The 25,310-nt window shown below is 50.1% G+C and overlaps 8 protein-coding genes across 8 annotated transcripts; 3 read left to right on the top strand and 5 right to left on the bottom strand.

Moving 5' to 3' along the window:
* Positions 1-1,325: 1,325 nt before the first annotated feature.
* Positions 1,326-2,454, bottom strand: BJX67DRAFT_364358 (uncharacterized protein). The gene is made up of 3 exons (XM_071030178.1): positions 2,042-2,454; positions 1,640-1,982; positions 1,326-1,581 (listed from the first exon to the last, which is right to left on the bottom strand). The coding sequence occupies exons 1-2, from the start codon at positions 2,135-2,137 to the stop codon at positions 1,689-1,691; spliced, it is 390 nt and encodes a 129-aa protein (XP_070882270.1). The 5' UTR covers positions 2,138-2,454; the 3' UTR covers positions 1,326-1,581; positions 1,640-1,688.
* A 2,355-nt stretch (positions 2,455-4,809) lies between these two features.
* BJX67DRAFT_364355 (putative gamma-tubulin complex component GCP5) lies at positions 4,810-7,884 on the bottom strand. Its single transcript, XM_071030177.1, has 2 exons — positions 7,725-7,884; positions 4,810-7,674 (listed from the first exon to the last, which is right to left on the bottom strand). Exons 1-2 carry the CDS (start codon positions 7,791-7,793, stop codon positions 5,008-5,010), a joined length of 2,736 nt encoding a protein of 911 aa, XP_070882269.1. The 5' UTR covers positions 7,794-7,884; the 3' UTR covers positions 4,810-5,007.
* Positions 7,885-8,019: 135 nt separating this feature from the next.
* On the top strand, positions 8,020-9,734 carry BJX67DRAFT_266086 (glycosyltransferase family 15 protein). The gene is made up of 4 exons (XM_071026430.1): positions 8,020-8,196; positions 8,288-8,551; positions 8,603-9,221; positions 9,277-9,734. The coding sequence occupies exons 1-4, from the start codon at positions 8,061-8,063 to the stop codon at positions 9,431-9,433; spliced, it is 1,176 nt and encodes a 391-aa protein (XP_070882268.1). The 5' UTR covers positions 8,020-8,060; the 3' UTR covers positions 9,434-9,734.
* Positions 9,735-10,249: 515 nt separating this feature from the next.
* On the bottom strand, positions 10,250-11,051 carry BJX67DRAFT_384901 (cytochrome c oxidase subunit VI; the record flags this gene model as incomplete). The annotated part of the gene is made up of 4 exons (XM_071033747.1): positions 10,250-10,368; positions 10,428-10,545; positions 10,640-10,685; positions 10,858-11,051. The coding sequence occupies 4 exons, from the start codon at positions 11,049-11,051 to the stop codon at positions 10,250-10,252; spliced, it is 477 nt and encodes a 158-aa protein (XP_070882267.1).
* A 369-nt stretch (positions 11,052-11,420) lies between these two features.
* Positions 11,421-12,009, bottom strand: BJX67DRAFT_364349 (uncharacterized protein). Its single transcript, XM_071030176.1, has one exon. It carries the CDS (start codon positions 11,963-11,965, stop codon positions 11,702-11,704), a length of 264 nt encoding a protein of 87 aa, XP_070882266.1. The 5' UTR covers positions 11,966-12,009; the 3' UTR covers positions 11,421-11,701.
* A 166-nt stretch (positions 12,010-12,175) lies between these two features.
* BJX67DRAFT_364348 (elongation of very long chain fatty acids protein) lies at positions 12,176-14,322 on the top strand. The gene is made up of 3 exons (XM_071030175.1): positions 12,176-12,874; positions 12,929-13,211; positions 13,273-14,322. Exons 1-3 carry the CDS (start codon positions 12,470-12,472, stop codon positions 13,611-13,613), a joined length of 1,029 nt encoding a protein of 342 aa, XP_070882265.1. The 5' UTR covers positions 12,176-12,469; the 3' UTR covers positions 13,614-14,322.
* Positions 14,323-19,880: 5,558 nt separating this feature from the next.
* Positions 19,881-20,886, bottom strand: BJX67DRAFT_266026 (uncharacterized protein). Its single transcript, XM_071026428.1, has one exon. The coding sequence runs from the start codon at positions 20,650-20,652 to the stop codon at positions 20,044-20,046; it is 609 nt and encodes a 202-aa protein (XP_070882264.1). The 5' UTR covers positions 20,653-20,886; the 3' UTR covers positions 19,881-20,043.
* Positions 20,887-23,318, top strand: BJX67DRAFT_266027 (uncharacterized protein). The gene has a single exon (XM_071026429.1). The coding sequence runs from the start codon at positions 21,120-21,122 to the stop codon at positions 22,647-22,649; it is 1,530 nt and encodes a 509-aa protein (XP_070882263.1). The 5' UTR covers positions 20,887-21,119; the 3' UTR covers positions 22,650-23,318.
* The last annotated feature ends 1,992 nt before the right edge of the window (positions 23,319-25,310 follow it).

Genomic DNA, 25,310 nt, shown 5'->3' with positions numbered 1-25,310 from the left:
TGGATGACGCAGATTTCTCTGATCTCTTGGTTAAGATTGGTGATCTGGGTGGAGGTAGGATGCACCCGTTGTTATATTGATTTCGAACCCGGTACCAAAACTTACTTCAATCAGTTATACAGGACCAGGATTGTAATCACGGACCAGTAACGCCTACAGCTTTACGTGCACCTAAGCTAATTCATCGGAATTCTTGGAATGCTGGCATTGATATCTGGGCTTTAGGCTGTTTAGTATGCTTCCCTAGATCTTTAAGCCCAGTACCTCTATCTGACCTGTGTAAAGATATTTAAATTAGCAACAAACGAACTATTATTTCTATTAGGAACCTTTGGCCTCTCTGCAGAGCAGATTGACGAAGAGCACCTTTGCCTTATCAGTCAGCTGCTCGACAGGGAGGGTCATATGAATAAGACCTTCATAAAGCATCTGACGGACAAGTTGCCTCCTGACTTTAGTGCTAAGAACATTTAGCACCTTGCAGCACTCCTTTGGCTAATACTGTAGCAAGATCCTAAAAAGCAACTGGCAACAGCTAAGTTACTTAGTAATCCCTTTCTGGTCGTAGAAATCGAGGACTGAAAAATATCACTAGCATGCCTTCTACCTGCTTTCAATCTATCACCAAATAATGCACATATTCATGTATTCTATACCTGCGTGTTGTTTTACTAATACAACATTTAAATAGAATTCATCATCGTGCTAATCTAAGTTTGTTCAGCTTGGCCAATCTCTAAAAAGACTGTTCATCAATGCCACTCACCATAAGTTGTCAGTCTTTGAGCACCAAGAATGTGATTAGTTTATTTCCACAAACACTTATGTGGAACACCACCTTTTGGTACAGAATAAAAACTTGTTTAAAGCGCCCTTTGTTGACTTTGAAGCTTAATAGATATCCCAAGCTATATGGCTAATTCTAAGGCAGTTCATGAGTTGGATTCACCCTCCAGCATTTAAATGCTTTTATAAAAATGGCGCTGTGGTGGACCACAAATTTGTTTTCATTTTGGTTTATTAGTGCCAACAGGTAATTAATGTGCGGAAGCTAGCCGCCGTCAATTTACACAGTCTTCTTTTGTGACACAGGTTGCCTGAGTCGGGCGCTCCGCTACTAGAAATAGATTCCTTCCTAGCACTTATAGGCTAGACAAGTTTTGCCAATGGACGTCAAGCGACCAAATCGAGGGTCACTTGGCGTCGGCTACTGTCCTATTGCCATCCCCCAAGCCTCCGAGCAGTGTTACCAGGTTAGTAGGATGGTGACTGGCCACATGCGACTCCCTCCAGTTGTATACTTTTCACTGTCTTTTTTTATTGGTACTTTGTTGGTATTATCATTTATCATGGTGGACATTGTTGTTTTAAATCCTTGGCCCTTGGATTTTGGATAATATTGCTGCCTGCCATGGCTGTCTCATCACTGACGTACTCTCAATATAGTAGATGTAAGACGCAAGGCGGAGCATTCTAGTTCATCCTAACAAGTGCAAGTGGAAGGCGTATAAAGGCTGAACACATTGTTATGATATGAACGTCCTTTTATATATACTTGATAGAGACTCAACATCACGCATCCTACTCTTTCAATTAGACAACTGAAAATCCTTATCGCCAGACTGTAACTTCGACTAACCCCATAAAACACCCCAACATCTTAAAGATGAGAAAGGCAAGCCTTATTCCTAATGGTAATAAACACTATTCTTTTTTGCATCCACAATGACAATCCCCAGGACTAGTCCAAAGATTAGCGACGCAACAAAAATAGCAGCAATAATCCACGCGCAGAGAATCGCAAAGCGTCGCTTGTTCTGGCGCTCCAAGAACGCATCGCATGCCTCGCAGTGGGTGTGAGGCTGGAAGCTTGCCTCCAATGGTAGAGGGTTGCTGTTGAAGCCGGTGAGGTAGCCGTGGCCTTGTTGTTGCTGCTGTAGCTTTTCTTCGCCTGTGAGGTCTGTTTGGGGAACAGCAGCGTACTGGAAGTTGGTTAGTTGTTTGGCATGGCTAAAGTGAAGTTAGAAAGATAATGACGTACGCCAGCGAAACAACGAGGGAGGAAATTCATCTTGTGGAGGGTAGAGGAGTCGGTATCGGTAGTAGAGCCGGAGTCTGCGTCAGGCAATTCGGGCATTGCTGGCCTTCGCGCTGAGAGTTGGGTCTAACAGAGGAACAAGTGAGTTGAAAGATATTGTGTTTCTTCCAGCTAGCCACCCGCTCCGGGGCTTCTTTGCGTCTAGTTACATATAAAGCCGAATTGTGGTTGCCTGGTAAAAGCGTGACATCAAAACAAACCTTGGGGTTGCCAAGAATAGATAAGTTATGATTGGGACCAACACAGATCTGCACATACTATTGGCTCATTTCCAACCATAATGTATCTGAGCTCCTTTTTCTAAGCCGGTGTCAGAGACTCGGGCATTGACAGCCAATAAATCCTGCTGTGCCGCAGCACTCCGCCACGACGCTAAGGAATAACAAAGTGCCGATCTGGTCATCTCGGGTGATCTGATATTAGTAAGTGAGTGATACTGGAGGTGTGAGCGAGCGAACTACGTATCTGAGCCAGTGATCAGGATTTTTGTTATATATAAAGGACTATCATTACCTGTACTTAGAAAGTTTTATTCTCTGTCTGTTATCACCAGATTGACAATACACCCAGCTGAGTCGTGAAGTGCTTGCCAACAAGGATACATTATTGGGCTACGTAAAACCGGTGGCTTGATCCCAAGTATCGTTTAAATTGGCCCCCGGGCTGCCGCAGACCACTCAGACCACCGGAAATAGAGACTTTTTGACACACGGGCGTCGCTCTGTGCACTAATAGATTTCCACAGATCAATTGGCGCTCGCCTGAGACACCCAGCTGTATAGATAAAGGCACCATGTATTAGGTATCAGTGAAAAGGAGGCACAGTAACTAGACTATCGTTGGTAGGCAGTTCGGATTGGAAACGCCGCCCCCACAGAACATAGTATTACTACTGCATGCAGCCTATCCAGCTCCGGGTGTTTACATTAAAACGTGTTTAGCACACGGATTCGGTTGGGTAACAGCTAATCTACTGGCATGCCTTTTCTGGTGGAATATCTCAGCTGCTCCTGTAGGACGTCAGACCCGAATGCATTTAGGATCCTGTGGGGGAGAAACCCGGGGGCGAAACCCGGGGTTTAATCATCCGTTTGGGGAATTAGAGCTACACCGAGCAGCAAGGCAAGCTGTTAGGTGAGTACAGTGCGGATGCGTCCGTCAGCAACAAAGCAGGAGATACGCCCCTCAATTGCACGATATAGACCGGAGACTATAACCTCGTCCAGTTGCTCCTCGATGAGAGACATACGTCTCTTGAAACAGATAACTGCGGAACAATGCCTCTATACATGGCCGCGTTTGGAGGATCGCTGGATATTGCAACAAAGCTGATCGAGCGCGGCCTTGACCCTTCGGTTTGAAGCGAGTCTGGGCTCACACTACTCTACTTGGCTTCTCGCGGTGGGCATGTCGAGGCTATGGACTTACTTCTTGCCAAGGGACAGCAGTAGATGCAAAGCTCGAGAACGGGCGAGCACCACTCCATGCTGCCGCGGGAGTAAAGACTGCTGAGGCAGCACGGCTGCTCGTGGAAATGGGGGCTAAAGTCTTGGTTCCCTGCTCTTTTTTGCGACAGTGGTAAAGAAACTACATGGCAATGTAGATCCAAAGAGGAAGGGTAGGAATGGAAAACTATTGCTCCAGACTCTTACTAATTTAATAGTCTCCTGTTTACCATTACCAATAGCCATGTCCCAGGTTATCTGCCCAAGCTTGCAACATGTTATCCAGTTTCTAGGGTAGATTCTTGGCAACTTCCTCTAGCTTATATAGTAATGCCTCATGCAATTCTAGTTTCTGCTTTAAGAATTGGCATAAGGTTTAATCTAACCTTGGCTTCTTAAGAGACTATATTAACAAGAAGTGCTTTTCTAAGGAAAGTTCGATTGCCTTCTCTGTAAGATATACTTGTTGGAAAGCTAATAGGTTAACATCTAGAGTAAAAAGAAACAGAATAAGGAGATACTTGTTAGTAAGGGCCTTCAAGAGGACCCTAATAAACTCTAGGGAGATAACCCCAAGGCACATGGGTCCCAGATGTTTCTATAAAGCACTCAAGAGCTGGCTGGGCAAGGAACCGGAGACTACTCTCCTGGAGTGGCGAACCCTCAGGCTGCATAGTATTCTAACAGAGCATTAGTACTATAAGTCAAAGCTTAGTAGCAAAGAAAGAGCCTACTAACCAAGGTTATAATAAATGTCATGAAGGAGAACTCTAAAAACCCAAGCAGCCCTATAACCTTGTCTTTAAAATCCTGTTCTTCCAATTGAACCTTCTTAAGATTATTATATTAAGTGTAAAATCTAGCATAGTTAAAATCAACCATACTCTACGCGAAAGATATAGATAGGTATTAGTGATTAGGCTTAGATAAGATAGCAGGCTGGTTGGTGTTTTGCAGGAGCAGGTTAATATTCCAAGTAAAAATAGAGAGAATAGTAACTTTATTCTTACTTAGCATGTCTGCAAGGTTCTGAATATACCCCACGATAGCTGCCTCTAGAAGGGTCTCTAGGTACCCCAAGAACTATGTATAGAAATACTCAAGAGCCAACCAAGCTAAGAGTTGAATATTTGATATTGCGTGCTATTTGAATAGATTAGAAATCTCCTGGTTCTTATTATATATAGGAATATCAAGGGTGCTGCCGTTGTTATAGTCCCAAGCATTCACATCTACCCCATCCTACTCAAGGAGTTTTTGAACAACTTCTGGGAGGCCTTTGCGGGCTGAGAAATTCATTATCATACTGCGTTGCAAGAGTATCTGATTACCGCCCATCATGAAACCCACAAAACGCCATCCCTTCCCAAATCTATCCAGAACCGGAGTCTAACATGATCCAAAGACTTCCTTCCAACTCCCAAACACGACGAGACCAACGATGCATGAATTCTGATTAGCGAGTCAAGACCAAACCACTTGCTTTGCCTTCCTCCACTCTAACTTCTCTGCCAACATCTCCCAGCTAACCTGCCCATCAACACGCCCCACACCCTTCAGCCCCGCCGCCATAAATGAGATGAGACGGTTGAATTGGTTCTGGATGTCCTGTAGACGCTGGATGTAGTGAGTGTCTTGAAGGGAGGCGCGGCGACGGTTGTGGGGCTTTTTGTCATCATTATCGGAGTCGGAGTCGGATTCAGCATCTTCGTCCGTGTCTGTATCTTCTTCGTCACCATAGGAGTACTCGTAGCGAGTTTTGCGGGGCGTGGGCGTCATTCCTGTTCTGAAGGGTTTGGCGGGCGTGAGTGTCTGTTTTCGGGGCGTTCGTGTTGGATCGAAGATATTTTGGTGGGATCGTGAGGATTGCAGGTCTGCGAAGGAGATACACAAATCTAAGACGGTGAGAGTTGCTTGATGGAGCGGGTGGAGGTTCGTCGAGAGGAGGCATTGTTCTTCCAATGAATCCATGTACGAGCGATGGGCGGCGATCATAGCGTCGACGTCGCCCGCAGTAGAAAGAGATTTCCGGAAGGATTCGGTTGTAGAGGAAACGACGAAGGCCGTGAGGTGGCTGTAGAGAGTATTAAGGAACCAGAGCATGTTATGGCGGAGGGCATAGATGAGTGCTTTGCTTCTTGTGTCTGTATCTGAGCTTTCTTTGCCTGTATCCGCGTGGGAGTATTGGAGACGCTGTTTGATGATCGTGTACTTAGCTCTGCGGATCTGCATGAAGAATGTCGAGATGCGCTGGTATGCAGCGATTCCATTCCTTGTGATGATGTTTGTCACCGGCCAGGGGAGAATGTAATCGAAGGAGAGGGTGCGAAGGAGCTTTACGGAACGTGTGCGGTGTGTGCTGTCCGTGTCTTTTGCGGACCGGACAATCAGGCGAGTTGGGTCGATGAGTGGCATGGTACTGAAGGCGCTTTGGGCCAGTTCTGTAAGCAAAAATCGATCGCTCCAGCCACCCTTCCCTCGATCTATCAGTTCGAAGATCTTAGCATCAATGGGTCCAATCATGCTCATATCTCTGCAAAGATAGATGTGCTCCAAGACTTCAAGAGATATCCATAGCCCGCATTGCTCGTCGAGCTCCGTTCGTAACAGGGATGATGTTGATGCGTGCTGTTCGTTGACTTCCTTGCTGAGGGCAGCTTCCAGCAACGCATGAAACGGAAGGCAACTCAAAGAAGGGTCGGAGGGATAAACATCTTCAAAAGACAGCGCGACTTTTCCCAGACGTTCAGAATCCGCAACCATATTCAAACGCTTCAAGAAGACCATACTTTTGCCAGCGATGAATATCCTATCAGCAAAAGGTCGGATGAACTTAGGTACATTAGCAAATTCTGGTTGCTTGTCCAGCGTATACCAGTCGTGCCATAGCGTCCGCAAGTCGGTTCTCTCGTGATTTTCACGCACGAAGAACGCATGTGCCGAAGGCTCCAATTGGCCTGTTTCCATCCAACGACGAATTGGTCGAGCGTAGGTCTCAAAGCAGTCGAAGAAAATACGGGCTAACAAGGTAAAATTCTCATCATCCCCAGCCGCTTGAGTGCTGCAGACCAGATCATATAACAGATCTAAACACCGAACAGTATTGTCTGTAGATTCGCACTCAAGCGTGGAAACGAGATCCGCGAGGAGTATCAGCAAACGTGATTCGGACTGAACACCATCAGACAACTGCAGAAGGCTGACTGCCAGAGATCTCTGAGAAAGATATTCAAACTGCATGTCTGAAAGAAATTTGTCGAATTTGGATAAGTGATTCTCGATGCAGCGGTGAAATGTCTGCATGTAGGCAGTAGTCTGTGGTGTCGCTGCGAAGCGCCTTAAAAAGTATATCTTGGACCCGCACGAGCTGACGGAGCGTAGCAGGGACGACAGCGCCGCAGGAGACAAGTGTGACAATGTGTATCTCCGATCCAGCTCGAATTGTCCGTCTAGCCGCCAGAACAGCGAGGTTGGTAAGCCTTGTAGCATAAAGATCACCTCTCTCACAAGCTGAAGCTCGGTGACAACACGGGAAAACGCCTGCTTGCTCTGAGGCATGTCTGATGAATTCCCATCTCTCCAAAACTGTGCACTCTCTATCGATTCCACAAGCTCTTCGTCCTCCCCTGAAGAGAAGACATCGTCCGGAATCACGTAGTCGTCCTCCCGAGCTATCGACGTACGAGTAAAGCTTCGGGCCCGTTGGGAGCTATCCGAGAGGGATGAGATATCATCCTCATCAGAGGACCCTGCACAATAATCTACGTTTTCCCAGATATCCTCGTCGCAATAAGCGGTTCCGGAGGCATCCAAATCGGTCCAGGAGAGCTGTTGCCGATCCTCCTCGGCCCTCGGCTTCTCGATCCGATCAACTCTTGACAGTTGGGCCGGTCGGTCTGCGAGATGTAATAGTAAAGAGAGGATTTCCGGGAACAGTGAGCCGCGGTGCTCATCTAATTCAGTTAGTCGTAGCCGAAGAGCATCCGCCAAGTCATCTCTGCTGAGAACGCGGAACTTCTCTTCGAGTCCATCGAGTTGGTTCGCTACAGCGAATTGGTCTGTACGTCCGTATAATGGAGACTTGAGCGTGTCATCAACCCGACGTTTGAGAGCCCGGAACCGAGGATTGTCCTGCAGAAGCCTATTAGCGGCTGTCCACATACTATGAGAGACGCGCGTACCTTGCCTGACTTCGTGACAGCAGCAATCAAACCGTCCGTCAGGTGGTTTAGTTTACTAGTAGCAGCCATTGTCAAAGCCGCAGCAAGCCAACCAGCTTCATATGCACGACAGAACCCGACAGGCCGCGCTCCATGGCGCTGAGCGAGGAGAGAAGTTGGCGAGGGGGCCGGGGCAGCAGTTGACGTGTTGCCCGATTTGTGAATGCTATTGCCACGCTAGTCCCGATTAGGCCAAGGCGGCGACGAGGCTCGAAAGGACAAGATTCGAGACGCTCGCCATTCTTCGTCTCCTCGACGATTCTCAGCGCCGCCGTCGCTTCTCCTGGGGCCGTCAAAATGGCTATCGCTCGACCAATTCGCATGCTGTCCACAGCATGCGTGGTGATTGTTATCTTTCTGGTGCTCCAGATGAAAAGAGGTTCTTCCGTCGAGCCGTCATATAATGGCATGACCACCGACCCTCTGAAAGAGCGTACGTCCCTGCAGCAACTTCTTCCTGTGTATCGTGTGGCCCTAAGCGGCTAGTCTCGAATGCTTCTAACTTCGTGCTTTTCGCGTTCCAGTAACCGGCGAACCCGAAGGGTACCTGTGGCGCGCTGACGAGCACGACTACGACCCCGACAGCACCAGCTCAGCTCGGACAAACGCCGCCATTATTTCTCTTGTGCGAAACGAGGAACTAGACGAGCTAATCCCGACGATTCGAGACTTGGAGAGGACATGGAACAGCAAGTTCAATTACCCCTGGATCTTCTTCAACGACAAGCCGTTCACGGCAGAGTTCAAGAAGAGAACCCAGGCGGAGATCAAGGCGAAAGTCCAATATGGTAATTCAACCTGAATCAGTCATTTGCGAGAGCCGACTGACAATTCTGTAGAGTTGGTGCCACAAGAACACTGGGATGTACCAGAATGGATCGACATAAAACACTTCAAACAATCCGCGAGTGTCTTGAAGGACAAGGGCCTCCAGTACGCTGATAAGATCTCTTATCATCAGATGTGCCGGTGGAACAGTGGCATGTTTTACAAGCACCCTGCGCTGGAGAAGTACCGTTACTACTGGCGTGTGGAGCCTAAGGTTCAGTTTTTCTGTGACGTCGACTATGATGTGTTCCGCTTCATGGAGGACCGCAACTACGTCTACGGTTTCACGATCAATCTCTTCGACGCTCCTGAGAGCATTCCAAACCTCTGGCCTACGACTCAGGAGTTTCTCGCTGCGAATCCCTCATACCTCTCTGACAACAACATGATGAATTGGTTGACGGACGACCAACTCCGGCCCGACCACACCCAGGAGGCCAATGGGTACTCAACCTGCCATTTCTGGTCTAACTTCGAGATCGGCGACATGAACTTCTTCAGGGGCGAGAAATATTCCGCGTACTTCGATTATTTGGATCACGCCGGTGGCTTCTTCTACGAGAGATGGGGCGACGCACCCGTGCATTCGATCGGTTTAGGATTGTTCGCTGACGCTTCCCAGGTTCATTGGTACGCCATCCACCAACCCAAATATAGCACGCATGGCTAACTGTCGTTTACCTAGGTTCCGCGACATTGGATACCGCCACATTCCCTACTTCAACTGCCCCAACTCGCCCAAATGCTCCGCCTGCACGCCCGGCAAATTCTACGACGGAGAGCCCTTCCTCGCGAAAGAGGACTGCCGACCCAGCTACTTTAAGCACGTTGGGACTCATTAATCACTCCTTCCCCGGACGACTCATGATACCCGAAACAGTGAAAGCTGGCTTCTCTTACTCAGGTGTCTCTTTGTATAATTGGACTGCAACAACGATAGCCTCGCGCGCCTTCACGCCTACCTGCATTTTAAGGACTGATGACATTGCATATTCCAAAACCAGAGTACAGTTTCGGCGGCGTTCTTGATTTGATATTTGGCTTCTAACCCAAATGCTTCTTGTATTCCTGTTTATATTTTTGCCATATTTCTTTTGCTTACCATCTTTCTCTTCTTATTGTCTCAACATACTTCCTATCAATTCTTCATTGTACTAGTTGTTTGGGTTATACAAGGGAGAAGAAAGTTGCGCACGGCCTTCTTTTCTTCCGGGGTGTATACTGCTTTTAACCCCCTAACTTTTCTTTCACCTATCTTCTTCTCATCTCGAGCCTAACCAAACTGTACATGTCTAATCCAGGTACACAATACACAAGATAATAGAACAAGATGTCTTTTATAAGATAGATGTCTTAGAGTACAGCAGCTGCTCAAGGGAAGAAAACGGCTTAGATCAGATCAGGTCAAAGTAACTTCGTCGTAAGCGCTGGTATAGAAAAGCAACGTTGCCCCCACCCTACTCCCCTGCAAAGGGGCAACACGACACAGCACAGAAGCACAACTCTTCCAACAGCATTCTAGAGTGATCCGAGTACGGTAGTATGTATACAGCTTTCCTATCTCGTCGAACTGGAGGATTTCGCGCGAACGATACAGTAACGGACTTTGTGCGGAACGAATTTCTTTCTTTCTTTCTGGGGCGCATCCCATCTCTCGTCTATTCCTGTTCGGGGTAGAGTTCCTCGCGCAGGGCAACGCCGAGCTCCTGGCGGAGACCCTCGAGGGCTTCGAGGTATTGCTTGTATTGGTCCTGGTTCTCGACCTTGGCCTTGATACCTGTTCACTCATAGTAAGTATTAATGCGAAAGATGCCACAAAGTACAGCGGACGCGCACCCTCGAAAATCCGGACAGCGGTGGGGAAATCATTGACGCGGCGGGCGGCCCTCAGGGCAGCGGAGAGGACCGCGACGGAGGGTACAAGATCGTACGCGAAGCAGTTGTTCAGATTACGCTAGGGAAAGCGACAAGAGATGTTAGCATTCCAATTCCTGACACATATGACGATGACGCCACGATTCCGAGGGATTGTCCGGCCATTGACTCACCTGGAGCTCGAAAACATCCTGCACGCCGTCGAACTCCTTCTCGAATCTAACAATTGGGGCGAACGTCAGCGGGGTGGATAACGATTTTCGCGGGACCGGGTGGGAGGGGGGACAGGATCCAGCTTGCGGCTGGGGTGTTCACCCCTGCGACAGAGGATCATCACGTAGCCTGGCAGGCAGCGGGCGAGTCCAATGGCTCCCGGATAATAATGGCATACCTAGCAGAGAACTCCTCGTATGTTTCATCCTCGTGCTGGCCGGATCGGAGCTTCATGGAGGTGCTGAAGGCCGGACGCCCGAGGGACCACGCAGCGGGAGTCTGCACCCGGGTCCGGGGCAATTGGGTAGCTCTGAAAAGGCCGGAAGGGCGGACGGCGCGGGTCGCGAGGCGGAGGGCGGAGATAGGAGCCATAGCGAAGGACGAGTGGACGAGGGTAGCTGGAGGAGGTGAATTGACGAGTAGGGTAGACAGGCGAGATGTTGACGAAGTTCGAGTTGGAGGTTGACCCGACGGCGCTAGGTTTTTTGCGGGTGCGTGGTGTGAGGCTTTCTGCCTGAGGCATAATAAGCATTTGGGTTGTGGATGCCTGAATGATGGACGGATTCCCGGCTGGGCCCGAATATTTGGCCTGAGGCATAAACACGATTTCTATTTGGTGCTTGTGATTGGCTGATTCAATGTCATACAAAGATCCACTCTTATTGGCTGCAACTTGAACTTTGAGTCGGGGGATGAGTTCTGATCACGGGCACTTTCAAGTTGTATGACTTGCGAAACTGAATGTGACACATATCCCACAGTATATGCTGCCTTCACCGAACTCAAATTCGAGGTCTGCAATTCAGTCGACCCGTTGTGCAATTGTTGAGCCTGCACAGCCTTTTTCCCCGTTGTGGAACACTAGAGTCGGTTCATTTTTATATTTTTTCAGAAATGGGTTTACGGAGTTTTTCGTCACACGGCGCTGTCTGTTTTCACGGTGTTCAACCTCTTAGTGTACTATCAGCACTTAGAATCTCTGATTGGATCATAACTAGCTTCGGGACTTGGGTAGTTTAGCATCAAGTCTTGGATATCCTGCGGTTCGGGGAAGCACTTGGGGGTTGTTGGCTCTCCACGAGGTTGAACCTTGGAATGCAAGGAATTACAATGACGAGGTCCCATTGGCCAATGATCAAATGCGATGAACCGCTAAACTCAGGCTGGTTAGGGAGCAGCATGTGAAATTGCATCCCCGGTGCTCGATTGCAACGCGGACGATCTGAGGGCACAGTTACGATGAGAAAAAGGCCTGTGACGGCCTGTGACGGCCTGTGCTTTACCATAATTCCAAAAGTATAATCAATCGAGTCCAATGGTTGAGAAGTGATAAAATTCCAGCTTTGAGAACTCGAAAGCCGAGTCGGTGGCACATGATTTCCGGCCCCTTTCCGTGAACGCTAAACCCGATATGGAAGCTCTGCGGACGCGACGGAGCCCGAGAGCAGCCAAAAAAACACGCGCAGATCGACGGGCCTTCTCCAGCTTCTCCTGGGCCTCAACCTTCTCTTCTCAACCTTCCCTCTTTCCTCAACCACTTTGTTTCTTCCCTGAAAAGCATCCGCTGCCGCTCGGGGACTCTCTTTCCTTCTTTAGCTTCCGTCACTCCCTTCTCCCCGTTTACTGTTCTTCATCTCTTTTAATTTCCTTCCCGCAAGTGCGATTCTTGTCAGCATCCGAAAAATTCGAAAGAGTCCCTGCATTCTTGATTAGGAAGATAAAGCTGGCACAATCCAGGCCCAGTGCGCTCGTGCAGCCATACTAGCAACAGCCCCCGTATAATCCCAGCCATGGAATTCCTACAGAACATACCAAAGCCAACCGTCGACCGCCCGTTCGGCATCGAATTATGGCCGCTCTTTGACAAGGCTTTCGAGGTCGCGGTGGGCTATCCCGCGAGCGATTTTCGCTTCGTTGAGGGTGTGACGCCCATGTCTACTCTTCGCGAGACTGCAGTGATGCTTGTCGCCTACTATGTGATCATCTTCGGTGGTCGGGAGGTTATGAAGAACCGCCCAGCATTGAAGCTCAACACCTTGTTTATGATCCACAACTTTGTCTTGACTGCGGTCAGCGCTATCCTCTTGGCTCTTTTCGCTGAACAACTCATTCCCACCCTCTGGAATCATGGCGTCTTCTACTCGATCTGCGACCACAATGGTGGATGGACTCAACCCCTAATCGTTCTGTACTATGTAAGTGCAGCGCTACGTTGCGACTCGAAGTGACAGATCTAACGCGAGTGCCAGCTTAACTACCTGAACAAGTACCTGGAATTCCTCGATACTGTCTTCCTGTTCCTGAAGAAGAAGCCTCTGACCTTCCTCCACACCTACCACCATGGCGCCACCGCTCTTCTGTGCTATACTCAATTGATTGGTTTGACTGCTGTCCAATGGGTGCCTATTACCATCAATCTTCTGGTGCACGTCGTTATGTACTGGTACTACTTCCAGAGCGCCCGTGGGATCCGTATTTGGTGGAAGGAATGGATCACTCGTCTTCAGATCATCCAGTTCGTCGTTGATCTTGGTGAGTTATTACAATCTGCGTGGTTTTCTTCAGACCGATGCTAACCGAATGATGCACTTAGGATTCGTTTACTTTGCCTCCTACACCTACTTCTCATCGACCTACTTCCCGTGGGCTCCCAACATGGGCAACTGTGCCGGCGAGGAATTCGCCGCTTTTGCTGGCATGGCCATCCTCACCTCCTACCTTGTCCTCTTCATTTCCTTCTACATTGTTACCTACAATAAGGCTGCCAAGACTGGACGTCCCCGCCGAAACACCGGAAAGCAGGCGCTCATTGACATGGCGAGACACGAGGTTGTCTCCGGTTCTCCCGCTGCCAACGGCAAGGCCAAGTCAAACGGGGCCGCCGTGGCTACCGCACGTTCCAACGGCCCTGTCACTCGCTCCCGCAAGGCGTAAAGTCGGCATCGGACTGGGCATATTCAGGCGTATTGATATCATGCCGAGTGTTCAACCGCCAACTCTCACCCTAATTCAGTCCCGGTAATGGCAAGCACGTTGTATTGCATGCATGAGCTGAAAGGCGAGAAACGGTCAGACTTCTTCTGTGGTTGTATTATGGTGCTCAAGTATCTCTTTAATGAATGACCTTGATGACACTGGTCGCCTTTGCTTGACGACCAGATGATGCATGTCGCAGTGCAGCTTTGTAGCATCAGTGGGTTGCAAAGCTGGGTCCAGATGTTGTGTATGAAGGTTAAGATATTTTCTGTCCGGGGATGGGTGATCTGGGAACTTTTCCTTGCGCTATTTCCCGGTGTATTCTACCGTGTTTCATTCTAGGGTTTGTTTCCGTTTCCTTTCTGCTGGTTGCAGATTCTTTTATCTTCCTGTTCTTTGACCTTCTTAGTATTTATAGATCAGACAACATAAATGTAATTATGGCGTGTTCTGCTTTGTGTATATAATGCAAATGAGACTCCCTGCGAGGACTTGGTCTTATTTGGTACTTGGAGACGGACGAAAGCTTTCGTTCGAGGGGTAATCTTCCTGAGAACCGGAGTATATCCGAATCCTGTCCATGCTGCAACCTGACATCATGTTTTGCTTGGAAGTTTTGATAGGAAAGGGAGAGAATCAGTACACCAGTGATGGAGCATCATTAGGCAACTCATCCACTGCATCAACAAGCCCATAATATCAGGCCACATCCCTCTCATCAAACTCACGCACGTCAGATCCGTCCCCAAGATAATCAAGCCGGTTTCCGTAAGATACTCGGCTGCATTGATTATACGCTCTCACCGTCCTATCTTCGTCTGTCCTAGGACCTAAATGATGCCCACGGTCTGTACACTCGAAGGCAGAGTTTCGATACCTACACAGCCAATCTCAAATGGGAGAGCGATCAGTCTGGACGGGTGAGTCCTTGCGCAAGCTTCGCCCCCGTACTATGTCGGTGCCCTGACGAACGGCGTACGCTGTGCTGATGGACATCTGGTAGCACCGGACGGGGATTACGCATTTTATATATGACTGCACACTCCATTCACTACAAGAACCCTCGTTTCTGGCGTGCGCTGAGCAGGTTAGCAATATAAGAGACAAAAGGATGGCACTTCCGCCGTCATCGGCCTTGGACAGTGGGTGCTTCTCCCGCAACTTGGCCAAGAAGGAGTCACTGGCATTCCTGTGTGACATTCTTCCTACCAAGGTTAGGCCACTGGAAAAGCAGTTGAGAGGATAAACTGGCTGGGAGCTCAGGCCTTGAATAGTCATCAATGCTCCATGGCACCTTCCATGCGAGATGTCGCGTTGCAGGAAAGGTGCGATGTGGACCAAAAGAGGAAGTAGCTATCGCCGCCATCGCACCTGCCGTGCGAGGGGGGACACATATTGCAGTTTTAGGAAGCAGAGATAGGGCTCGGGCTCCAGGGATCTAGCGTTGGAGTTTCTGGTAGTGGAATTCGAACGTAACTCGGACGTGGGCTGCCACGGAAATACGGACCCCTGATATGGGCACTTTCGCTTAGCCCCAGAGTCTCATACCGTGGATAAAAGTGCATTCCATCTTCCTCGACGACCCACTTTTGTCCACTCTCCGCAAAGGGTGTCGGCCACGAGGCTCAGTGTCCACATCCAGCAAAGACGAGTACAGTTTCATGAAGACATGAAGTTAAATGCCATAGCGCATGTATGTCCAAGCCTTGTTACGATCTCTAAAGGGATGACAAGGAAAAATTCAGGCTTTGAATTTTCACCCACTTGCTTAATTCTAGATTTCTTTCTCTACTTGCTGTCGTGTTCCCATGTATTCATCTGCTAAGGATATTGCGCTAAGCCCTGAGCGAAGCTGCACTTCAGAAGTGCCTTGGTATTGTTTATTGGGTTGAGAAATAGTAATGTTTCCCAGATCCTCTTTTGACCAATCTTTTCCAAACTGAATGACCAACTTGGGAACTACCTGTGTATATTGCGAGATTTCACTCCTCTGTTCCAGAGGGTAAAGGAGAATGAAAAGGTAATGCATCTTTGTTCTGCCTTTGTCGTGGGGAATTCTTTTTTTTTTTTTTTTTTTTTTTTTTCAGTGATATCAACCAGAAGCGTCAAGACAACCAGCCCGTAGTGGGCCACTCTGGAAGCAGAGCGGGCCGTGATTAGCATGGATGCTAAGTAGACGACGGAGTATCTACTCGGACTTGGAGTACGGACAAAGGTGACTGCTTTTATTATTACCTTGCTTATAGACATTTCTTTTGCATGATGCATTTACTATCACTTCATGTGATTAGCATCGTGATAAGACAAACTTTGGTTCATGCCCTCCATGTCACATCCCTTGAATTTCTCATGCAGGATGGGGCTGTGATTGCGGGTTGCCTTCCCTGCTTTCTTATCTGGTCTGTCATGAATATGGCGAATTTGAATTGTGTGTGTCCATGGCCTGAACTCAGCTACAGAAAACTTGTAGCACTAGAAGATTGTAAGAAGGATAAGCCAAAATGCATAAATCTGCTAACCCTGTCTGCAATGAAGGAAAATAAAGGGAAGAGTGCAGTTGATGACAATCAATTGCTTCCAAAAAAAGTCTCCCAACTGGGTTGCTGCAACCTTACGTCCACAGATATTTCGTTTCCCAACCCATCTGGCTCATTTCACTCAATTATACCCGCCTTTTAAGCACCTCACTCGCTCCGAAACACATAGCCTGTGGCACAACCTGGCCAACGTTTGCTATACCCTCATACCCCCCAGGTTTCGAGCCCTTCCGCATCTTTTCCTCAGGAATTCTTGAACCTTTACCTGTTTGTGGAAGAAGTTTCCTTGTCATTCTCCCTCGTTGGGCCGTCAGAATGGTTGCAAGCTGGTCTCTATGGTCAAAGCTCTTACTTCTGCCGCTGGCAGCAAGACTGGCACAAGAAAGTCGCTGTCCAGATCCAGGCTTGACGGAGCCTCTCGTCGACCCTAAGGTTGTTTCAAATCCGACGTGCCCAGACGGTAGGCACTGACAACAATTTCTTTCACGTCTCAGCTCTCAATGCATTAACCGACTGCTAAATCGCCTCGACAATGGCAGTCTGGTGAAGAGTTTTGACGGGCATTCCTTCATGCTCCTCTGTTGCCGACACGTGAATCCTGAGGCCGTCTATCGGTGAGGGTATTGGCGTTACAGGCGAGGCTTGTATGGATCGGTGCATAGACGAACCGGACTGCGATAGGTATCATCCACCTCGATCAATTGTGTGCAATCCATGTTCAAATTACTGATACAGACCTCGCAACCTATCAGTTTCCGGATCCAAAGCGAAGCCAACAAGTGCATATTCTTCAAGCACGGCGGATTTTCAACCACTGGATGGATGCGCCGCCATTCCGAAATGCAGTAGTGTCGACTACTCTAACCGGACCAGCACCTGCTACTATGGCACTCACATGGGAGCGCCTCCTGTCGATGCGCCGGGTCACTTCAAAGCCTACTCGCTTGGCTGTGCGGGTGTCTGCGACAAAAAGATGAAGGCTGCTGCTGCGGCGCGTCGTGTAAGACGAGCGCGATCAGTGGTAGCACAGAGCTATAGACCCGCACGGTAGCTTCGAGCGCAAGGAAGGGTTGTGCCTTGTAAGAAGTCATCTGGGCTTTTTTTGTGAATTGTCTGGCTCCTCAATGGAGTTGAGTCATCTCGGTGCGTGCTCGAATAGGAGTATTTATCCACAAACCTGAAGTACTAGCCAAATTGCATGTACGGAGTAGATGTGCTTCTTATGTAACTCTCTGCTCTTAATGATTTCAACCACCGAGCAGTCTAAACCTCGAAGTAGTCTGTTTTTGTCAAACTTGTCAAACTCAGGGACCCGCCTAAGCTGCGCAACCTGCTAGTATTATGGTTCAAGCACTGGGGTGACTAGAGTCCACTAGCCCGAAGAGTGACAATAGTTATTCCTACGTAGCAGCGGAACGGTTCCTGAGGACTTGGTCAAGAGGCCCTCCGTTAAGCAACTGAACCGGTGACACTTTGAGTAGCAGAGAACTATGCCTTCTATGGTATATACATATATCAGAATGTATCTGACATCCCCCCGCACTGAAGAGATCAATCCCTCCATGCCAGGATTTGCCTAGCTAATCAACACGGCGTCCTAATTGTTGAATATCATCTTTTGACTTGGTAATATTGACCTTTATTTCTCCGTGTATTGATAGGAACCATTGGCCATGTCATTACTACCTATACCCAGTAGTTATTCACAATTGGAAGTCAGTCAGAATTATCATCCATGATTAGGTGGGCTGGCGCAGTTCCCTGCTCTGACAATTACAGAGTCTTGACTCTTGGAATGACCAGAGTTCCTCCCATGAACTTCTGTTCTGGGGTTCGTGTTGTCTTTTGCTGGAGAAAATCTACGAAAGCACTTTTCATGCTGGTGCAGAGTGGTCCACTTGTAACCACAGCATTTGCCTACGAGGGATAAGAGGCCTCGGAAGCGCTGGGCTCTAGGGAAGCGTGGCGGGCAGGAGTGGGCTGCGAGTAGAGAAGCGGGTAAGAGAAATAGTTGATAGTTGAAGTGCAGTTGCAGTTTATTGAGGTAACTTGCTCAGGGTGCTTCATCTCCCGCTCATCCTGTGCGAAGGAATCGCCCCAGGCTGCTTAGGGCTTGCTCAGATGGACTCAGTGAGCAAAAGGTGGCGAAGGGAGAGTAGGCCCTAGACCGCCCTAGAAAATCAAGTCCATATGGACCCCGGCTTGGAAGGATTCCGCTCGTCTCGCTGGACTTCGCTGGGGGCGGTTATGGCGGTTATCGAGAATGGAATAGATTGCTCCGTAATGCGATTCTTGCCGTCAATACCGAATGCGACTGCGACTGGGCTGGACTCTGGGGAAAGGGGAGGAGAGCCGAGTTTCGAGCCATATCTGCAACTTCGACTTCGGCACTGAGAGCCTCGGTTGGCCATGGCCAGACGGCAGGTGGGAGTCTGGTGTTTCTGTCCTCGTCAAGGAGATGATGGAAAGCGCATCGCAATATCTCAGGGCCCTGAAATGCGGGACGGCAAGATAAGTTGCAGTGGAGCTCCATTGCCAATGTCTGGGAAAGGAGTGTAACTCTTATCACCAGGTTATTCGCGGAGGTGGGGATAATATGTCGATATTAGCAGATATATTAAAGCTTGATCCGTGTCATGTAACTCAAGAGCCAACTGTCAAGGTTGCAGAAATAGCTATTTCCGGAACTGGAGAAAGCAGGGGCTACCCGTGGACTAGTCCATGGTCGAGGCTGTTTCCCCCCCACTATGATGAAGATCATTGTTTCACCGCTCAATATGCGGACGGTGCCGTTTTAGGTGCGGCGATCCTGTCCTTCATGTCAGATTGGGATTGTATTTCTTAATCCGGGAGGTGCATTGGCTTGAAGGCATGGTAAGCTTGGAGAAGGGATTGGGGGCTGTGTCAGCAGGGGGGAGGGGGGATGTGTCAGACGACCACTGGGGTGAGGGCGTTGGATATCCTAGTTTGCGAAGATTCGAGGTGTGTCTGAAGAGGGAATGATTGTTACATGCTCATGGTCGCTCACTCGGAAGATGGCGGATACTGAGGAACATCTTCGGATGGTTGAGGAAATTCACGAGCAGATGATGGGTGGAGGGGTGAGGTTCAATCCCTGTCGATGTCTCGAGTCGGAGAAGAGTCCGGCTCTCGGCACCGTTGCATATCTGCAAATCGATCGCGGGGGGACGACATGCCTGAATTGGAAGCGTCGAATCCCCGTGTGCAGGGATAGTGAGTCCATTATTCTTCACAGTTCGACAAGGTTGTCGGAGCTGGATCGGTCGCAGCGGTTGCATATTAACCTTGATTGAACTCTGAGAATAGACTTCTGGATTGGTCGACTGGATATCACAAGGTAAACAAGGTTAATTCAGAGGCGGCGCAATATTGGCTCGGGGTGGTTGAGCCGTGTTTGTTGGGGATGTCGTCGTCGACGGTCGGTGATGTGCGTCGTCTTTGGAGCAGACGATCGGACCGAATGAAGGGGAGGCTCTCTTTTATACTACGCCAAGTGTTCCGCATCAACTCGATGACGGTGAACTATTCGCGTCTGAAACATGCTGCGAAACTGTGCTCCAACCGCGGGGGCTGGGCAGCGAGATTGTCCATGCGTTGTGCGGGCCTGAGTCGGACTCTGGGGTCATCGACAGAGGCTGGGAGACTGGACCAATGAAGGCAGATCAAGAATCAGCAAGGGAGGGCTCAATCCTCCAAGCGAAGGGGTGCGTCTGCGTGTCGGGGGTTGGATGGACAAGAGGCCTGCAGAGAGTTGCATCGCAGCGCATCACGCAGTGCTGAAGAAGGGCGATTGACGCCCAGCCACGCACTGACGGCCCATCGTGGCCGAATCAGAGCTTCGCCGCCAGCTGTTTCACTCTGCAACCTGCGGCGTTCCTGCAGCTGAACGCGAACCGGCCCCTCCTTCGCATTCGCTGGCAGACCAAACCTGAAAAAAAGAACCTGAAGTTTGCCTCTTTGCGTGGCCATCGACTTGGCAGCTTGATTGGCCTCACTTTCACGCCACTGCAGATCGACTCCTGCCCATCCAGATGGCCAGGGGGTGCAGGCCGGTGACGACAGGAACACCCTTCGCTCGCCACCCGACGGTTGCTATCTGAAACTCTCATTCCGCAGCCCGATCGCGAGTCATGGCTCGCGCTCCAGGGAGCTGCATCTCTCTGGAGGCGCAGAGGGATCCATGGATGGGAAAAATCTCCCATTCGCGGAGGCGCTCGGATGGGCCCATCTCGATCCTCGGCAGGGGAAAAGCGGTGGTTTAAAGTAAAAGAGAGGCGAGTCAAACTGGAACAAAGCGCACTGGCCCTGGCGTGTTTGAGAAGAGGGACGAAGAAGCGACCGGTCCTTGGCGTCGACGACGAGAGACCCCGCTCAGCGTTCATTGTGGTCAGACGTCTGCCCTGATCATCCCAATCTTGGAGGAGATGGAGGGGGATCATGGAGAGCTACCACCATCATTCGAACCACATGGACAGCGTTGACTGGACGGCTGGACAGCTCACGTTGATACGTCAGATGGAAGCTTTGCCAGAGTTGTCACGAACTCCAATGCAAGGACAAAAGGCAAGGCGCTCAGCTTGCGTCTTCATCGCTCTGCACGTGTGGTGCTCTGTCTGCGTTTCGTGTCGTCTTTCCTGGCCCGTGTGGGACGCACTCAATACCGATTAATCTCCTTCATATAATCTGAGGTCTCTTTCCTCTTGTGGCCTCGTTCGTTCGTCCCCTGGCCTGCTCCATTCTTTCCTTCATATTCTCCCTTCTTCCGACCCTTCTTATGCCTCCTGGCCCCCTCGTTCACAATCGTGGATGACCGCCACGCCTGGGGTAGAAGCTGTCAACCTCCAGTCGTTGCCTCGATCTTGACGATACTCAGCCGGAGGGCCATTGATTTGGTCCCATTTGCGACATGTACGACACGACTCTCTCTCTGGACGTCACCTCGCTGCCACGCCATTACGAGTCTGAAGAGGAAGACATTTCCGAGTCCGAGGCTAGCCACGCTTTCTCTCCGGTTGATGCTCACAAACGGTCTGGGACATTGGACTCGGTCATGAGCGTAGAGCCATCGTTCCCCGCCATCCCCGAGGATATGGACAGACCGGCTGCTTCCCACCTGCTTTCACCATTCCTTTCCTCTGGAAAGCGACCACGACCGGTATCCGTGGACACCGTCAAGCGGAGCAGCGGCGCGACCTTTGTGACGGAGTCTTGCACCATCTTCGACAATGACGACGGCGTGATTGTGCAACTGCCTTCACCGGACTCGACTACTCCTCTCCAATCGCCCCTGTTCCTGCATCCCGCGATCTATGTCCCCTCCGAACCACTTGCTTCCCCAAGACACTCCTTTAGATCATCCTCTTCTGTATCGCTTTACTCTGACGACGAAAGCCATGTCCTTGTGGCCGAACAGGTCACCTATCTTGAGCATGCGAAACCTAATCTAATTCTAATCTCTCCCACCTCCGAGCAGTCCTCGCCAACGGAAGGCCCCTCTTCAGAGTCGTCCGATGGCTCCGTCTACTCTAATGACGAAGCTACGCAGTCACAGCCCTTACTTCATGGACCATCGCCTCCCAGCCCGTCGTCTGCGGGGTCCACGGATGGCTCGGTCTATTCTAATGATGAAGGTGCTAAATCCCAACCCATCTTGGGCGAGACGAGTATGGACCGGCGCCGTTCAAGGTATTCCAACGGACCATCATGGAGTAAAATCCAGGGCAGCCTCAGTGCCCTCGACACATCACAAAACGCCAATTCCCGCCCGGCCGATGTCTGCGAGCCCATGAGCGCACCAGCGATTGAAACATCACAATCCATGCCCTTCCGTCCACGACCTGGATCCATGTCTTTTTCCCGTCCACAGACTCCTTTCATTGAACGGAACCGACTGCAAAAGGAACAACCACCACTCCGTCCACCGTCATCATCTCACAGCACGACTACTTTCTCCCTTTTCCCACCACAATCCCGGTCAAGGACTTACAGTTCTCCCCGAGACGACTCCCGCAGCCGCTCAATCTCCGCCGCGAGCTCAGACATCTCAGTCTCATCCAGCCAGCCGACTTCTCGAACGGCTAGTCCGACTCCCTACTCTTCACCCCCTTACAACCGGAGCCGCTCCGGTTCTCTCTACAACGTGTCCAGCGTGTCAGGCGCTCCGTCGAAGCGCCCACCTCTCCCGTACCGCGGTTCAGTCATCAAGGACTCCGGTATGCTGGCCGGATACTCTTCCAGTAACCTCCGAGCCGAGCTCGACAATGACATTGCAGAGCAGCAGTCCGAGCTCGAGGATCCTCAGAAGCCGAAAACTCGGCGCAAGAAGAGCCTGAGACAGCTGAAGCCGGTGAAGACGGACTCGTCGGAATCATCAACAAAGAGCTTCGTCGATTTCATGCTCCGCGGGAAACGAAAATCCTTCATTAAGAATGTCTAATGCTAATGCATAATTTACTCTAAGCTTGTCTGGCCTTCTATTCTCTCTGCAACGACGAAAGACGCTTCCTGATTGGGTGCATTGCTTGCTGCTCGAATGCACATCTATTTGTTGCTTCCTCCACTTCCTGCTCTTCTCACCGATCAAGTCTGGTGGCGTGGCTGTATTTTAGCGGTTTCAGTATTCTCTGGGCGGGACACTCTTTTCTGTTACTTTGGCTTCTCTTCATTGTACGATACGAATTTAGGATCCTTGTTGATCCTCGCAGAGACCTCTGCTCTCTGAATTAACACCATCGATTCCACCTTCCCCAACTATCCTCTGATACCATCTACCACAGCTCAAGAAGCAGTAAGCTGTACTCCGTCAGCACAAGCCCATGAACCTCTTCAAACTCGGGAGCGCCCATTGGCACAGTTTGAAAGAATAAGACAGTACTTTTGACGTCCCACCCAAGACCAAGCCGATCATCCTCCCACCGAACGAATCCAAGTTCCCAACTTCCCGAAGATGACAGGGGTCGTCGCGGGGCGGCGGCGCCGGCTAGCCGTTCCTTCGCCGACGCCTCGTCTCTTCCTGCGGCCCACCGGCGTTTGTCGGACGGATCTCTTCTGGGCCCAGGCGCCGTCGCGGCGGAGATAACCAGACAGTCCAGTCACGACTCACGACTCACGACAGGCAGACTGGTGATCTGTCAAGACAAGAGGGGACGAGACGAGGCGAGACCTCCTGTCCCTGCCCCTGACTCGCCCCCGTGCTCTCGTTCTCGTTCTTGGCCTTGACCTTGGCCATGGGCGTTGCGTGGTCCGTGCTCGGGACGAGGTCTGAGTGTCTCGGATTCCGAGGACGGAGAACGGAGGACGACGACTGGACGAGGCGAAGCTCTCTTTTTGAGCAGAGCACGGACACTAATACGAACGAAGTGGTCTCCGGTTTGGGTTTTGGTTGGTTGGTTGGTGCGGTGAGACAGCGGTGACACGGGAGGACGGACACCGCACAGCACCGCGCCGTGCCGGATCCTGAAACGCGGCTCTGCTCTGACGTTTGTTTGGGGTAAGTAGAGATTACAACTTGAAGTGGTCGGTCATGTTCAGGAGAGGAGGGAGAGGGAAAGTACCGATACACGAGGACTGCGTCATTGCGGACGGAATACCGAGTTCGGGCTTGGTTGTGGAGGGGTGGACAAACGGTACTTTGTCTGGTTCCCTGATTCTCTGATCTCCTTTGCGTCGTCCTCTTTCTCCGATTTGGAGTCGGGGTTTGTTTGCGAGTGATTCATCGATTCTCGCACTGGGGCCCGCACGAGTGGCTGGATCGACAGGGAGGGAGATGGAGGGATGCAAACGCTCTCTCCCGGTGCACTGCTCGTTTGCTATCCCAGTCCACGTCTCGTCTCAACGTCTCGTGGTACGGCTACAGCATGCACTGGACGTATGGCACTGGCAAACGAATCCCTGCATATGACTCTAGTATCTGCATCCAGACCATACATCGTGCATCTGTGTGTCTCACGAGGGGACTGAACTGGGCATGTTAGCTGTTCTGGCCCCTGTAGGAAAGGGTTGATGAGTCGGACGCGGCGCGGCCGTTTGTATGCGTGCGCTCTTGCCTGTCAGCGGAACAAACGGGGACTCTACTTCAAACATTGAATCTGTGCGAGAGATACTGGCGCTCGTCATGGAGAGCTTTTTTTGACATTCGGGGGAATCGAGTGCATGGGCATTCTGAGGGCTTTACGGGGTCTCATGATGCTCTGATTCACGGTATAATGGTGAATGGGATGATGCCCTCTATAAACGTTACTATAATAGCATTATAGGATTGAATAGATATAAGATCATACTCTACTTCCTTCACCCATATCTGCTTTCAAGTTTATTCACGGGTGTTGTCACCATGCTTAAAGGAAATGGGCCAATCATACGGTGCATTCAGTCCATGTCAAGCATCTACCCTACCTAAGACTTACTGATTGTGAATCTCTGTTTTCCTAGTTGGTCAAGATATGCATGTTTTCATGTTGCCACCCTATTAATGACATCCTTGGTGTGCTGCATGTGAGCATACTTGTCACTTGCCTGGTGACGACGGAGCCAGAGGGACCCCTCCCACTGTCTATAAAGTCCTGTCAAATCCTCGATCTCAGATGGTGTTCTGGTTTTCTTTTCGTATGTGTCACCTCTTACCTTCTTGTGGTGTTATCGACTGAGAGTTTGATCCCTGACCCTGAATCGGAATCAAGGTATGCCACGATGAACTTATGCCCCCCGCTCAAGGTATCTTGGACTGATTCTGCGATGTGAAAGGCTACCCGCGTGCAGGCAGCCAAACACCTCCTGTTCGTGCATATAGACAGGACCGAATCTGTCCAAAGCACCACTCAACAGTCATGAGCTTTCGATATACAACCTACCTTAACCGCGGTCCTACCTATACAAGACTCGCTCCTCTGAAACGGCCAAAGTCACGTGGGTAAGGGGAAAGAGTACGCGGGCCTTCTGCATTCCGGTTTTTGCACTTGAAAGCCATCAGTCCTCGTGTGCCGCGACGAGAAAATATATTGATACTGTTGAGGTACCGAGATGAGGGAGGTTGTGGATACCTTGTAAGTGAACATCCGTTCAAATCATCTTCTGGTTCTGAAGCTTAGTGGCATTCATT

This window comes from Aspergillus lucknowensis (assembly GCF_044049455.1).
Source record: "Aspergillus lucknowensis strain CBS 449.75 chromosome Unknown BJX67scaffold_54, whole genome shotgun sequence".
Lineage (NCBI taxonomy): Eukaryota > Fungi > Ascomycota > Eurotiomycetes > Eurotiales > Aspergillaceae > Aspergillus > Aspergillus lucknowensis.
The sequence above is the reverse complement of the archived record's forward strand: the minus strand, read 5'-3'. Positions and strand labels throughout refer to the sequence as shown.

What these genes read in the sequence shown, in the direction of transcription:
- BJX67DRAFT_266027 (XM_071026429.1), top strand. Translation starts at nt 21,120, where the DNA reads ATGTACGACACGACTCTCTCTCTGGACGTCACCTCGCTGCCACGCCAT.
- BJX67DRAFT_364348 (XM_071030175.1), top strand. Translation starts at nt 12,470, where the DNA reads ATGGAATTCCTACAGAACATACCAAAGCCAACCGTCGACCGCCCGTTC. An exon ending in CCCTAATCGTTCTGTACTAT is followed by an intron (nt 12,875 to 12,928) that starts GTAAGTGCAGCG and finishes CGCGAGTGCCAG; the next exon opens with CTTAACTACCTGAACAAGTA. An exon ending in CCAGTTCGTCGTTGATCTTG is followed by an intron (nt 13,212 to 13,272) that starts GTGAGTTATTAC and finishes TGATGCACTTAG; the next exon opens with GATTCGTTTACTTTGCCTCC.
- BJX67DRAFT_364355 (XM_071030177.1), bottom strand. Translation starts at nt 7,793, where the DNA reads ATGGCTGCTACTAGTAAACTAAACCACCTGACGGACGGTTTGATTGCT. An exon ending in CTGTCACGAAGTCAGGCAAG is followed by an intron (nt 7,675 to 7,724) that starts GTACGCGCGTCT and finishes AGGCTTCTGCAG; the next exon opens with GACAATCCTCGGTTCCGGGC.
- BJX67DRAFT_266086 (XM_071026430.1), top strand. Translation starts at nt 8,061, where the DNA reads ATGGCTATCGCTCGACCAATTCGCATGCTGTCCACAGCATGCGTGGTG. An exon ending in CAAGGCGAAAGTCCAATATG is followed by an intron (nt 8,552 to 8,602) that starts GTAATTCAACCT and finishes ACAATTCTGTAG; the next exon opens with AGTTGGTGCCACAAGAACAC. An exon ending in GACGCTTCCCAGGTTCATTG is followed by an intron (nt 9,222 to 9,276) that starts GTACGCCATCCA and finishes TCGTTTACCTAG; the next exon opens with GTTCCGCGACATTGGATACC.
- BJX67DRAFT_364349 (XM_071030176.1), bottom strand. Translation starts at nt 11,965, where the DNA reads ATGGTAAAGCACAGGCCGTCACAGGCCGTCACAGGCCTTTTTCTCATC.
- BJX67DRAFT_266026 (XM_071026428.1), bottom strand. Translation starts at nt 20,652, where the DNA reads ATGATCCCCCTCCATCTCCTCCAAGATTGGGATGATCAGGGCAGACGT.
- BJX67DRAFT_364358 (XM_071030178.1), bottom strand. Translation starts at nt 2,137, where the DNA reads ATGCCCGAATTGCCTGACGCAGACTCCGGCTCTACTACCGATACCGAC. An exon ending in TCCCTCGTTGTTTCGCTGGC is followed by an intron (nt 1,983 to 2,041) that starts GTACGTCATTAT and finishes ACCAACTTCCAG; the next exon opens with TACGCTGCTGTTCCCCAAAC.